General features: G+C 47.7%; 1 protein-coding gene across 3 annotated transcripts in view; it reads left to right on the forward strand.

The window, feature by feature from the left end:
* The window catches only part of PDS5A (PDS5 cohesin associated factor A), a 337,552-nt gene that overhangs the window by 287,358 nt on the left and 34,981 nt on the right, over window positions 1-15,213 (forward strand). For all 3 annotated transcript variants that reach the window (XM_082258623.1, XM_082258625.1, XM_082258624.1), the window contains 4 exons: window positions 2,867-2,929; window positions 3,863-3,999; window positions 9,183-9,285; window positions 11,268-11,617. In XM_082258623.1, the coding sequence (XP_082114749.1) occupies window positions 2,867-2,929; window positions 3,863-3,999; window positions 9,183-9,285; window positions 11,268-11,617 (653 nt within the window). The remainder of the gene's footprint in view (window positions 1-2,866; window positions 2,930-3,862; window positions 4,000-9,182; window positions 9,286-11,267; window positions 11,618-15,213) is intronic.

Here is a 15,213-nt window from a genome sequence, read left to right on the forward strand (position 1 = left end):
GCCTTCTTAGAAGCCTGGTCCGCCGACCAGCTCCGCAGCCACACCATCGGCATATGGCAATCCCCAACGCTGACACTCTGTCAACCAGAGCAGCCGCATCCAGGGCCACAGCACACAGGTACACCAGGGCCTGGGCCATCTGGTCTGTGAGCTCATCAGAGCCGGGGGGAGCCGTCTCAGCAGTCAAGTTACCCCTAAGCACTGCAACCCATTCTGTAACCGTCTGAGAAACCAGGACGGATGCGAATACAGATTTAAGTATCGAGCCCGCCAGCAAATGCAGGTGGCAGGAAAGTGATTCCACCCATCAGTCCACCGAGTTCGTAAACACCGGGGAGACTTCCACAGGTACCGCTGTAGATTTGTTCTGGAAACAGGGTGATCCACCTTATTTGAGTCAGCAAAGGGATAACGGCGTTTAAAGCGCTTTTGCACCACTAGCACCTGCCTAATGCGCCATTGCTCATTCACCATATCGTGAAGTCTTCTGGACAAGGGAACAACTAACCCGACTTCTGGGCTTTTGCGGGAGCCAAAAACTACCCGCTGACCTGACTGTGTGGGCTCATCATCCATTTTCAATGTTTCCCTTACTGAAAGAATCAGTGCTTCCACTTTAGCGCGTTCCCGCGCTGCAGCCGAGGAGGACACATCCCCCCCCCCCCCACCATCTGACTGCGAGGACAGGGATGGGATTGTCCGTGGTGACCATATCGGGCTCTGAATCAGAGGACTGAGAAGGCAGTGTCTGACAAAGTGACATATCACCACTAGAGGTCACACACTGCCTGTGTAGCCTCTGGATACAATAGAATTGTACCAATAGTAAAGTAAAGGAAGCTTAGGGAAAATGGCCGATGCCCTTACACAGAGAGCGCCTGTGCCTACACTTAAAATGGCAGCCGCTCAGCGCTGCTATGCGGTCAGGACCCAGGCATGAGGCCACCGCGGGAATCCACCTAAAGGGACCCCCCCAGGACAAGGTAACATTTATTAAACCCCCCCCCCCGGCGTCAAGATGCCGACTATAGCGCCTCCAGCAGGAGCAGGGAGGGCAGGGCCTTTCCTGATAGGCCTGGAGGATCTGTCAGAGAAACACAGCCCTGTTATCCCCAGTAGTGGGCCCACATCTCCCCCTCAGAGGTCTGTTTCAGGGACACGGGGGGCATTGCATCACTCACCATACCATGGACTGGGTGGGCTCCTCTCCGAAGCAGCTCACCTCCCACCCTGAGTGGGGGTGCTGCCAGCCAGAAGAGGTACGCTGCGACTCAGGGCGTTCCAGGTCGATGTCCCAGCGAAGCATTCACTCGCAGGCTCGTCCCCATCCACCGGGGCTCCGTCGTTGCGAGGCCTGGGCAGACCACAACCTGCTCACGCTCGTTGGCCAGGCTGGGAGACCGTAAATGATCTAGATTATCCAGTGCGAAACCTCAGCCCGGCTGTCACTTGTAGTTCACCAGGAGGATCCTCCTGACACTAGCTAGCGATAGTGAGTAAAGATAAATAAACATAAACATTCTTAAAAATAAAAACTGAGACCGGAGTCCCAGCTGGAAACCTAGGTCCTACTCCTTTAATAGGCAGCAAGAAACTGATTTGAGAGCACAGTGTATCTGGGGTTATGTCGTGAGGGACAGCCCCTATAGGTCGTCGAGTGAAAAGTTTTCACTGCCTAGTCTACTCCTGTAGCACATAACCCATTAGTGAAGAAGCATTGAGGGCTGCGTCTGTCAAAGGTTGATAGAGAAAGGAATTGTTTTGAGGTTAAATGCCGCTTAAAAGCAAAACTCCATTTTATTTTTGCAAACTTACATTGGTCCAACCTAGGGATCGACTGATTATCGGCAAGGCCAATATATCGAGGGCCGATATATCAAAATCGGCCCCGGAGGTTACCGATATTGTCGTGCCGTCATTGCGCCAAGCGCCTCCACGCACTGGGGCAGCTTCTGCCTTCTTTGGCTGCCTCCCTCAGCCTCGTCTGGAGTTGGGGAGTCTCAGGACGGTGAATATACAGTGCACACACTGTGTTTAACTCAGCCGCCATACATACAGCCGCCCTGTACCAGCCAGCCAGCCACAGGCCCTGGGCCTGTACCAGCCACCCACCTACCACACAGGATGCCACCCACCACACAGGATGCCACCCACCCACCAAACAGGGTGCCAGCCAGTAACAGATTTGTGTCGTAAATTGTGTTTATTTTGCAAAACTTTAAATGTTCAAAATATTGGCCTATACCGATATGCAATTGCCAAAATATCGGTATCGGCAACGAAAAACCGATATCGGTCGATCCCTTGTCCAACCTTTCTTGATTAAAGTATCCATATTTGATATCTGGAGGGCTGATTGGGTTAGTTACAATGTCTTTAGTAGTTTACCGTACTTAGTGATCCAGGTGCTGTGATCTAGACTTATTCTCTGCACGGGATCCCTCGACCAGTTGTTCAGCAACGCCACCATTTTGATGAATTGGAGAATTGGGACACAAATTGCATTCTCCACCTTTATCCAATCAGAAAACGCCTTCATTGGAAAAAATGCAAGGGGGTCTATGTATGGTGGTCCTGCTGCGTGCAGAAGGAAAACCACTGGAGAAGCACCCAAAGATCCTAGCAATCACTCTATATACCACAAGCTAGTACACTGATTTTCATTATCCCCAGTGGGCTTCCAGATATCCAATATGGATACTTTCATCAAGGCAAGCTGGATCAGTGTGTTTTCAAAAATAATTCCTGGAGTTCCGCTTGAAACATTCAAATTTATGCAATGCTCAATAGACTGCAAGGGATACTACAGCTAGTACAAAAATACATCTTTAAATTGTTTTTTTTTTTTTTTTTTTCCATTTCCTAGGAATTTGTCAATGATAAGAGCTACATATCTGAGGAGACGAGGGTTCATCTGCTCACAGGAAAGGTAAAATTGAGAATTTCACAAAAGTTTAGAAAGATTAATGTTTATCCATCCTATTAATAGGACCCGTGTCTAAATGTATAGTTAGTTTTCCTTAATAGCTGCGAACTTGAGTAAACATTCTTTAAAATAGAGGAGGAATTGCATACACAGGGAGATATGCTCATACAGTGTTATGCTTAAAGGACTCGAAAGTTATTTTTTTAAGTTAGGTGCTGGGAGTTGAATCCATTTTTACTGGGTTAAGCCTAGTACGATTCAATAGAAAATGACCGACATTCATCCTGTTCGGCTGGCTTCTGTTGAAGGGGCATGACCGAAAAAGGTCTACTGATTGGCTCCTGATCATCACTCTCAGCCAATAGGTGAGAGCGTGCTGGCAGGAGTGTGCTGGGCGTGGGGAGCTGTCCCCTGTCAGAACACAATAAGCAGGGGAAATCTCTGGTTAGTCGCTGGTGCATGGTTAGTGTAGTGGCTCCTCCTGAGCTGTCAGTTTTTTTTTTTTTTTTGTTCAGCCCTGCTGGGTTGAATGAAAAAAATAAAAACTGGTGAAGTCCCTGGAATATAAAGACAGCGGGAGATGTAGTTTACCTGAAAACCTAGTTTCTTTTTAATTCTTTGAAGCTAGACTTTAAAAGGCACAAACAAATGCAGTTATGCAGTCATTAATCTAGATAGACCTTGTTTTAGATACAAATATAATAAATAGCTGGTAAAATAAGCAGTAAATCTAGGACTTTAATACCTACAAATCACTTTTGACATTTTGCTGGTGTTTCTGCAGGACTCATTCTAACAGGCAGGCTTTGTTTAAATACACATTAGGGAAATATGGTTTCATAAGGTCTATTAGGGCATTTACTTATGTAACCACTCTATTCTGATGTGTTTGTTTGAAAGATAAACTGTTTGCTTAACAATATCCTGTTTTTCTAGCCAAAGCCAACCTCAGTACTTGGTGCTCTAAACAAGCCTCTATCAGCTACTGGCAGACGGCCTTACCACAGAAATACAGGATCAGACGGTGGAAGTAACACCATCGTGATTTCTGAATCTGACTCTGTACGGCAAAGGTAAATTCAAACATTGACTTTTTTAATGTGCTTTTACTGCTTAGGTGCCAGAAGATGTTGGATGGTGGCCTCAAATAACCTAGTCTTTGGAAACAAAGCTAGGTTAATCTTTGCTCAATTATATTGGTTCCCTTATTGTAAAACAGCAGCCGGACTTCCTCTGCTTGCCTGCTACGATCTTCATTTGACCTTTTCAGCTTCATCAGGCTGTTTCTGGATTTCCATTGTCTCTTATATGGGAGGAAAAAAGCAGTTCGGAAGTGAACAAGCACCTTTAAAGCGGTATTAAACTCAAAAGCAAACCTTTGTTATATTGCAGCTTACCAATTCTTAGATTTGGTGGCTGCTCTATCTTCACCTGGTGATCCATCCAGTAAGTCTTTTGTTTCTCTATCGTCCATTGACAGACGCAGCCTCATCTCCATGAGCTATTTGGGTTATGCTGCCAACTGCAGGAGTAGTCTAGGCAGTACGTTAGTACAAAGTTTTTACATATACACGCCCCACAGGGCTGTCCCTCCAGACATAACCCTCACAGACACAGCCCAGCACATCACTTTGTTTCTGCCTAGAGAAGGAGTAGGACTTAGGTTTCCTGCTGGGACTCCGGTCTCAGTTTGTTGTATTCTTTTCGTAATATTTTCTCTTATTTCTCTTTACTCACTTGCTAGCTAGTGTTCAGGGAAGAATTTCCTGGTGATCTACAAGCAACGATGTCAGCTGGGGCTTCACACTGGATAAACTAGATCCTTATGGTCCCCCAGCCTGGCCTACGAGCGTGAGCAGGTTCTAGGTCCCGCACTTGGCCTCGCCACGACTATGCCTCTTTTCCGGAAGGGGTCGAGCCTGGAATGCCCCGAGTTGCAGCGTACCCCTCGGCTTGCAGCACCCCCTCTTCGGGTGGCAGTCTGCCCGGAGCGGAGCCCACCCTGGACACTTTAAAATTGGCTGATGAGCCCACACCGGCAGGAACACAGGTGGCTTTTGGCTCCCAGAAGTCTCAGAAAGCTGGCAAGGTTTTCCCTTGTCCCGACACTTTTCACGATATTGTGAATGACCAATAGCGGCACGTTAAGCACGTGTTGTGCCAAAATGCTTTAAACGCCGGTATCCTTTTGCTGAAAAGTTCTCCAACCGTTGGACGGTGCCACCTTAAGTGGACCATCCTGTGTCCAGATTAAACAAATCTACTCTTGTGCCTGTGGAAGATTCACTGGTTTTTGCGGTTCCAGTGGACAGGCGGGTGGAATCCCTTTCCCGCCACCTTCACAGTTGGCGGGTTCATTTTGAAATCGGTGTTTGTTTTAGTCTCTCAAGACGGTGACGGAATGAATTAGTGGTTTGTGGGAGTCTTTGGACCCCGAGACTGTTCCTCCAGAACAGCTGGAACTGTTGGACCAGGTGATCCAGGCTCTTGTGTTCCTGTGTGATGCGTCTATGGATGCTGCTCCCCTGGTGGCCAGGGTTTCGGCTGTGGGCATTGCCTTAAGACGCATGGTTTGGCTTAAGAGCTGGTCGGCTGACCAAGCTTCTAAGAAAACCCTAGCTGACCTCCCCTTTCTGGGAGAGCGTTTGTTTGGCGACTCATTGGATGAGTTGATCAAGGGCTTGACTGGCGGGAAGAGTACTCTTCTTCCTAAATCCCCCAAGGGTAAGACTCCTTGTACTAAACGTTCAGAGCTTCTGGAGGGGCTAAAAAGCATTGGGGCAAGCCCAAGGCCGGTCAGTCCGGTGCTGCTGACAAGTCCTCTTTAGCATTAAGGGGTGCCCTCACCCGGCTCAGGGGTGGGGGAACGTCTGGGTTCTTCCAGGAACCCTGGGCCACTTCATTCAGGACGATTGGGTTCGTAAACTGATTTGTTAAGGGTATAAGGTCGAATTCTGGTCTCGGCCAGGGGACAGGTTTTTTTCAGTCAAATCTTCGCCTGTCTCCAGAGCGTTTGAAGGGTCTGTGGGAGGCTGTTCAAGATCTCCTGGCTCTAGGGGTGATTGTGCTGGTTCCTCAGCAGGAACACTCTCAAGGTTTCTGGCGAGGGTCTTTCTCCCCGTGGACAAACTTCAGAAGCTGCAAAAAGCAGTCAGGTTGCTTATGGCGGCCGATCAGTCCTCCTTGCGGGCTTGCATGAGGGCCCTGGGTCTGATGGTTTTGACCTTCGAAGCAGTCCCGTTTGCTCAGTCTCACTCAAGACCTTTGTTAAAGGAGATTCTTGCCAAATCGGACAAGAAGCCACGGTCCCGAGACAATCTGATCCTGTTGAGCCGGGGTTCGAGGGGGTCCTTGATATGGTGGCTCCGCTCTCCGGCGATTCGACGGGGAAAATTCTTTCTCCCCCTGTACTGGACAGTGGTTACTATGGATATCAACTTTTCTGGATGGGGAGGTGTCTTGGGCACAGATCTGGCTCAGGGGGTTTAGACTCGGAAGGAGTCCAGCCTGCCAATCAATGTCCTTGTGATTTGGGTGATCTGGCTTTGCGTTTCCCTGTGGAGGAATCGTCTGCGGGGCCCCCGATAAGGATTCAATCGGACAACGCCACCCTGTGGCATAAGTCAATCATCGAGGGGCACCAAAAGTGCCCTAGTGGCCAGAGAAGTGGTCGGCATTCTAAGGTGGGCAGAATGCTTTGTGCCAGCCATCGCTGCTTTGCACATTCCAGGGGTGGCAAATTGGCAGGCAGACTACCTCAGTCGGCAGGCGCTGGATCCGGGTCAATGGTCTCTTTACCTGGAGGTGTTACAAAAACTCTCCCCGGTGGGGGTCTCCCGATGTGGACCTATTGGCCTCTCCTCTCAACCGGAAGGTTAAGAGGTATGTGGTAAGGTCTCTGGCCGACGCCGGAGATGCTCTGGTTGCACCTTTGGGACTAGTGTCAGCTAATGAAGGTCTCGCTGGTCTTGGTACGCAGGCTTTGGGAGGACTGTAGTTGATGTTCCTTGGAGACTCCCTCTCAGAGGAGATCTTTTATCTCAAGGACCAATCTTCCATCCTGCTTTACGCTGACTTTAATGGCCTGGCTATTGAAAGCCAGGTACTGAAGGGCAGAGGGTTGTCGGATTTGGTAATTCCTACACTGTTGAAAGATACAAAATCTACTTCTAGGGATCGCGTTTGCAGGGGGCGTACATTACTTGTTGTGAGTCTCGGAGGGGGGGGGTGTTCCCCTTGTTCCTCTTGTTCCTTTTTGGTGTCCCATCTGCTGGAGTTTCTACAAAGGGGTGTAGATCATCGTTTGGCCCTGGGCACCATCAAGGGACAGATTTCCGCTTTGGCAATCTTCCATCACCCATTGGCCACAAATTCCTTGGTTCACACTTTTGTGCAGGCTCCTTCGGTAAGGTCCCCGGTGCCTCCGTGGGACCTTAATCTTGCACTGTTGGTTCTTCAAAAATCGCCTTTTAAAAATATTCGTGAACTTGCTTACTTTGTCACAGAAGGTGGCCTTCTTTGACTATTACTTCTGCACTCAGCGTGTCCGAGTTGGCTGCATTGTCCTGTTGGTCACTTTACCTGGTGGTTCACAGGGACAAAGTGGTACTACTTCTCTGCCAGTTGTTCCTTCCTAAGGTTGTCTCTGGTTTCCACTTATATGAAGACATTGTTTCCTTCCTTGTGTCCTAAGCCGAAACATCCTAAAGAAATTGCCTTACCTGGCGGCGACTGATTTGATTCGTAAATCGGATTCCTCGTTTGTCCTTACGGATGGATCTCCTAAGGAGCAGGCCGCATCAGCTGCGACCATTTCCAGATCCGGCAGATGGTGGTGCAGGCTTATTCCATCAAGGGTCAGGTTCCTACTTTCACTGTTGACGTGCATTCTACGAGGGAGATTAGTGCTTCCTTGGCCTTCCGTCATCCGGGATCAATGGTCCAGATTTGCAAGGTAGCCACCTGGTCATATATGCACACGTTCAAAATATTTTACAAGGAGGATGTGCTTGCATCTACGAGTGCTGCTTTTGGCTGCAAAGTTTTGCAGGCTGCTGTTGCAGAGACTCCAGCCTCTTGAGGGTGTATTTTTGGTAGGTGTGTTCCAGTTCTGGTTGAGCTCCTGGTTTACCTGGTTTACTGTGTTTAACCTTTTAGGGAAATATGTTTGTTGCTGTGTTTTTTCCCACCCCTCATGTTGACACTTCTTTGGGACATCCCAAGGGTCAAAGGATAAAGAGCTGTGTCCGTCAATGAACGAAAGCGAAAACTGGATTTTTGCCTTATCGTAAAATCCCTTTCTCTGATGTTCATTGATGGACACAGCACCCATCCCTCGGAGTTGGGTTATGTATTCTTCTGACACGGTTTCTTACAAAACTGAAGTCCTATAGCAGGAAGTAGGAGTATACCCCCTAGGACTGTCCTGTAGGCATAGTCAATTTTTTTCCACCTAGTGTCCTACTTCTGTAGGGGGCTGCATAAGCCAAGGGTCAAAGAAGATAAGCAGCTGTGTCTGTCAATGACATCAGAGAAAAGGATTTTATGGTAAGACTAAAATCCAGTTTTTTATTGATCTTATGTAATCAATTTTCTGGGAAACTGAATTTTGGGTTTTCACTAGCTGTAAGCCATAATCATCAAAATTAAAAGAAAGAAATGCTTGAAATGTATCACTCTGTGTGTAACGCTTTGATGATATTTTAATTTTATGAGATGCACCTGTATTACATTTTTGGGTTTAATATCACTTTAAAGTGACAGTAATATTTAAGTATGTTTTCTTAACTCAACCTTTTGCCTCCTCCAAATCCCTTTCTTTTTTGTTCTGTGTTACAACTTCCTGTTAAATGCTGGCTACATTCATTCTCTATGTGCATACGGTTTGTAGGAACATAGCCACCCTCTTGCTTGCTCCCAAGATGGAACTGGTATTATGGACTTGGGGGATGTGTAGTCTGAATAGAACAGTGTACATGACCGTAACAAACGCTTATTCCAAAGAAATGGAAATGAAGGCAGAAAGATTCTGGAGCTCATAAAGGCATGAAAACACTAAGAAATTATTGAAAAACTGTTTACAGGACCATTGTATAGTGGATATGTATGAATTATTTTAAAGATATCAAAAATATTTAAGGAAACACTTTAGGCTAGTTTTTTTTTTTTTTTAACAATATTTATTATTCCTAGGTTAGTCATAGGGCTCTGTTACAAACATTGAATCGGGTATCCTAACCACTTTTTTTTTCTTTAGGGATCAGAGTTCTGAGGTGTCTGAAACCGGGGTCAGTGAAAATGAAGAGAATCCAGTCCGAATTTCTGTAACACCAGTCAAAGTGGATTCTGTTAAGACAAAGGTAGATAATCATTTCTTTTTGGCTACTTTATTGCTAGCTAGCCTAGAATTGCAATTAAAGCTTTGCAAGGGCCTGTGGTGTTGGCCTTTGCATTTGTGCTGATGTCATCCGTTTTATGTCAATTTAAGATGCTTCTTAAGAATTTATTAATAGGTGTATTTGACCTGCAGTTGGCCACCTACTTAACTCTCCATTTGAACTGCTTTAACCACTTCTGGACCGCCTGCCGCAGTTTTACTTCGGTACTTTGACGTTAAATACCGGTATTATAACAGCAGATAGCTGCCATAACCCTGCTATTTTCTTACAGGGCATGCGGTCCTCTTTCACATAAGTGGTCCCAGCGGCAGATTCGCCATGGGATCACATTTATGGGCGACAGGAGAGGTGCCCACCGCTTCCCAGGTCTTTACCCTTCTTCCTGGTCCTTTTTACTGCTTACCGGAGCCGTCGTTAGCTGGGAAAACTATCTGATCCGTCCATGTCCCAGGCAGGAAGTTGAGTGAGGGCAAGATGGCCCCTACTCGACCATAAAGCCTTGGAGGACCAGAGCGACGTCCTATGTCGCTTCCTCCCAACAGCCTTAAAGGGCCCATATTTTTCTTGCTGAAAAAATAAATACTTTTTGCTTTTAAGGGTAGATGTGAGATCTGAGGTCTTTTTGACCCCAGATCTCACATTAAAGAGGACCTGTCCTGCTTATTTCTATTATAAGGGATACTAGGAATAAAAGTGATCAAAAAAAAAAAAAATTTTAAAGGGAAAATGCAAAAATAATAAAACAAAATGGCAAATAAGAAAAAATTTAAAGCGCCCCCCATCCCTCTGAGCTCGCACACAGAAGAGAACGCATACGCAAGTCGAACCCACGTATGTAAACTGTGTTCAAACCACACATGTGAGGTATCGCCACGATCGTTTGAGCGAGAGCAATAATTCTAGCCCTAGAACCCGTCTGTAATTCTCTAAACTGGTAACCTGTAGAACTTTTTAAAGCTTCGCCTATGGAGATTACCTATGTTTGTTGCCATTCCACGTGCGCAATTTTGAAACCTATTGGATATCTACTCGGCATAACATTATCTTTCACGTTATAGAAAATTATTTGGCTAACTTTCCTCTCTTCTTATTTTTTTAAGTTTAAAAAAAGTGTATTTTTTCCCAAAAAATTGCGTTTGTAAGGCCGCTGCGCAAATGCGGTGTGACAAAGTTTCGCAATGATTTCTTCAGTTTTTATTCTCTAGAACAAGGATCCTCAAACTACATCCTTCCAGCTGTTGTGGAACTACACATCTCATGAGGCATTGTAAAACTCTTGACATTCAGACATAACTAGGCATGATGGGAATTGTAGTTCCTGAACTGGAGGGCCATAGTTTGAAGGCCCTTGCTCTACCTACCGTCCCTGCATAAAATACTGATTTTAACTTAAGTTCAGAAATAGGCCTGGTCCTTAGTTGGTAAATGGGTTTTGCTTTTACATAGACTTGTATAGGAATGCAGAAGCCACTGCAGAATACTATAATAGCATATGTAAGGGACAGTCATACTTGCTCATTATATATACATGTTATTTTATACTTGTCTCCAAGCAGATATACAATAAAACAACAAATGCAGTAATGTATTTAATAAAGATGTTCTTTAAATGCAATTGGTGCAAATACCTACATTTTATTTGATTTCAGCCTCTCTGCTGTACAACAGCTGAGAGAGGGATTAGGGAGAGGTTAAGGCAATGTTAACAGCCAACTAAAATGTCCTGCAGTGTACATGCGGACAGGAGGAGAGCAGAAAGGTGACCTCATCGGTCTCTTGTTTCCCCTTCATTGTCCTGTCACAAGCTGGTAAAACCACTTCTATATGTGTATTTAAATTATGTTTTTAGGTTTTTGACCTGGAGTTAATCTTTATAGAAACTGCATTTTATTACTTTTGAAAGATTTGTAGCAGATTTTCTAACTAGCGGCCTATCTCTCCAGGAGGTAAATTCCGATCAGTCAACAACACCTAACCTTGGTTTAGAGCGAGGAAAAAAAAGATCAGCACCATCACCGGGTGCAGAAAATATTCAGAAGGATTCAGAAGAGAAGAAACCAGATGATGTAATCCAGGCACCACCACCAAAGCCTAGAAGGGGACGACCTCCAAAGTCTGCATCTCAGGGTAGCGCAGCAAAAAATGATGACCCAAGCAAGCCGTCAGGGAGAGGGCGCAAGAGAGCATCAGCCAATCAAGATGGCCCAGCAGCAAATGAGGTGGGCAACGCAAAAGTACCAAAACACGATCAAGCAGCCAAAAAGACAGCACAAAGGCAAATGGATTTACAGAGGTGAGCTGTGAAATACTAGCAGTATTACATTATGTGTATTTATATTAAGCGCATTTCACACAATTGCACCTAGGATGACCATACATTAATTGATGTAGATAACGCAACAGTTTCAGTCATAGCTTTTGATCAGCAGGCTTTGCACAATGTAAGAAAAAGGGCAATAATGTGTAATGTATGTTTTGACCATGTCAGCAATATGATTGCAATGGGTTTGGGTCATGTGAATGAGGACAAGACTGTCATTCTCTGCGTGAGGTTTTAGTCCGTGTCAAGACTTAGAGCTTTGGTAAAGCAGTGCAAATACTGTTAAGTGTGTAGCAACTTGAAGCTAAAAGTCAGAAATCTGTTGGTCTGTATATGCCGGACAGGAAGATAGTGTGCACTAACTTAAAAAATGCAATCATAAATATTTGGTCTGTTTAAGATGGAAAGCGGTAAAGCAGATTTATTTTCTCTTACGTCCTCCGACAGTCGCCGCCCCCTTCCAAGTCCTCACCAATGGGTATTGACCTTTGCTCCGTAGGAGTAGCTAGGCAACAAGAATTGTTAATACAAAAGCTTTTATCATAGACACACCCCTAGGGGCTGTCCCCTCAGTCAATACCTCCCTGCACCAGCATTCCCAACTCAGTTTGATCTTGCCTAGCTTAGGAGTAGCTGGCTTTCCTGTGCTGGGGCTCAGTCTCAGCCTTCTACCCTTTATTTGATTTTATTTCAAGTGTTTTTCTCTTTTCTTTACTAGCTGTTATTTTGTCAGCTTTAGTTTAGGGATCTTCAAATGAAGAATAGTCATGCAGAGCTGGGTCTCGGACTGGCCGCCCTGGATCCCAGGGCTGAGAGCCATATGGATCCCCAGCCTGCCATCGAGCGTTCAGCCTAGGTTTGCCCTGGCACATTGAACGACCCATCCCTGTTCGCTGCAGGGATGCTGCCTGTCAGGTGGCTACCTCACTGGACGCCATGCTGCGGTCTCTGGCTGTGGCACTTCCTGTCTGCCTTGATAGCGGTTTGTCGCTGGAGACGGCTCCCCACGCCATCTGGTACGGTAAGCACCTTCTGTGTAGGGACCTTCTGTGTGGGTGTCAGTCTGTGGCTGTGTAGTACCCCCCATGTCTGTGTAACTGCGGGCTCCCTGTCAGATCCCTGTGTGGCTGCACTGCCTGTGGGCTGCGAGGGGGGCCATCCTGCTCTGCTGTGAATTATGCTCTGGGTGCAGTTTGAGTGCAGACATGTGTTCGTGCGGCGATCCGCCATTTTCTTTGCTTGAATGCTGTGACCGGCCCTGTCCCTGTGCCTCGCCGTGTTTTGGCGCCATTCGCCACCATTTTGGCCGGCCGTGCTCGTCCGAGCGCATGTCGGCGCCATTTTTTGTAGCCTAATCCCTCAGCCGAGCGGCCATTTTGCCGGAGCCTTCATAGGCTATATCAGTCAGCCAGCTATTGCATCACTTCCTCTTTCTCTGGGAACAGCGATCGGTGGCAGCAGCCTGTTGTGCTCTCTCCAGGTTTTTACCTTCTTGTCCTGTCATTCCTTGCTCAGTGTTATCTATCCCTGTGGGGTCGGTGCATACAGTAGTGTACGGTGGGCTGCGCTCGCCGTGGTATTAAAGGGCCAGTACCTTTTTTACTTTTCAGTGCTGTGGCATGGATTCTCAGGATAGCAAGTTTCCCCCCGCCCTGGTGGGGGACCAGGGGGCTGCTGCACCCCCCGAGGGGGCCGATCTGACCGCTGTAGTGGCTTCTTTAGTGTCTCAGGTGCAGATGCTGATGGCTGAACGATCCGCAAAAAGGGCCAGGGTGTCCATTTCCTCTGATTCGGAGGGCGATGTGGCTGGCGTACCCTTCTCGGGTCCCGCTCATCTTTGGACCTTCTGGTGTCCGAGGGAGAGGTGGAGGGAGTTGATGTTTCTCCCCCTGGCTCGCCTGAAGAGCTTGCACTCATGAATGAGTTGATTGCTTCCATAAAAGATACCTTGCACCTGGAGGATGAGCCTACTCCTCCTGCTAGGGTGTCCTCTTTTGGGACGCAGAGGACTCGAAAATCAGCGCAGGTTTTTCCCTGTCCTGCTGAATTTCACCATACGGTTAATGAACAGTGGCGCAATTTGAAGAAGCCCTTTACTGTGCCAAATAAGTTTAAACTACTTTATCCGTTTGCGCCCTCCACCGACGAGCGTTGGTGTGTGGCGCCTCAGGTGGATCACGCGGTGGCCATTTTGAACAAGGCTACGGCGGTGCCTTCTGAGGATACCCCGGTTTTCCGGGACCCTACGGACAGGAGAATGGAGTCTCTTGCCCTTCATGCCTATATGGTTGCTGGTTCTATGCTGAAGCCTATTTTTGCTTCCATTATGGCGGCACAGGCTGTTGCAGATTGGACAAAGATGCTTAGACGCACCTTGGTGGCTGATTCAGCTTCGCCTACCACGTTGGCTATGGTGGACCAGATCCATCAGGGTGTCATGTACTTGTGTGATGCGGACTTGAATTTAGCTCCCTTGGCTGCGCGCCTGTCCAGCGTGGCGATACTGAACCGTCGTCTGATTTGGCTGAAGAATTGGTCGGTCGACCAATCTTCTCGCAAGACACTGGCGGATTTTCCCTACGCGGGATCTCGCCTTTTTGGCGAGGCTTTGGATACTCTGATAAAAGGGGTTATGGGGGGCAAAAGTACTCTCCTGCCCCAGTCTCACAAGCATAAGTCCTTCCGTGGAAAACGGAATTCCTCGTCTAGGCCCTCTCAGGGGTCCTTTCGGTCACAGTCCAAGGGCAAGCCCTTCAAAGGCCAAGGCTCCCAGAAGAAGCCGTGGGCGGGGAAGCAGAAGTCCGGCCAGTCCGGTTCAACTTCCCATACCACTTCCGCCTGAAGGGGCGACCTCACCCGTTTCTGGGGTGGGGGGACGTCTGCGCGGTTTCCTACAACCTTGGCTGACCCGCATTCGGGACAGATGGGTTTAGGAAATCGTTCGATCATGTTACAAGATCGAATTTCTCTCTCGGCCGGCGGGCAGATTTTTTCCCTCAAATCTTCAGCTGTCTCCGAAGCGCTTGCAGGATCTGCACCTGGCGGTGCGGGACCTGCGGGCCCAGGGGGTGGTGGTTCCGGTGCCTCATCGGGACAGATTTCGGGGGTTTTACTCCAATCTGTTTACTGTGCCCAGAAAGGAGGGCAAAGTGCGTCCGATTCTGGACCTGAAAGCTCTGAACCGCTTTGTGCGGGCACGCAAGTTCCGCATGGAATCTCTCCGATCAGTGGTGGCTGCCCTGAGTCCGGGGGAATTCATGGCCTCCATCGATCTGAAGGATGCGTACCTACACATCCCTATTTTCGAGGGTCACCAGAGGTACCTTCGATTCGCCATTGTGGAGGATCACTACCAATTCGTGACGTTACCTTTCGGTCTCGCTTCGGCTCCGCGGGTTTTTACCAAGGTGCTGGCGCCGGTTCTGGCCCTGTTGAGAGTGGAGATGTGGACCTTTTCGCGTCTCGTCTGAACAACAAGGTGAAAAGGTTCGTGGCAAGGACGCGCGATCCTCAGGCAGACGCCTCAGACGCGTTAGTGGCGCCCTGGCATCAGTATCGTCTGATGTATG

The sequence above is a fragment of the Pelophylax lessonae genome (assembly GCF_965119305.1).
Source record: "Pelophylax lessonae genome assembly, chromosome: 1".
Taxonomy (NCBI): domain Eukaryota; kingdom Metazoa; phylum Chordata; class Amphibia; order Anura; family Ranidae; genus Pelophylax; species Pelophylax lessonae.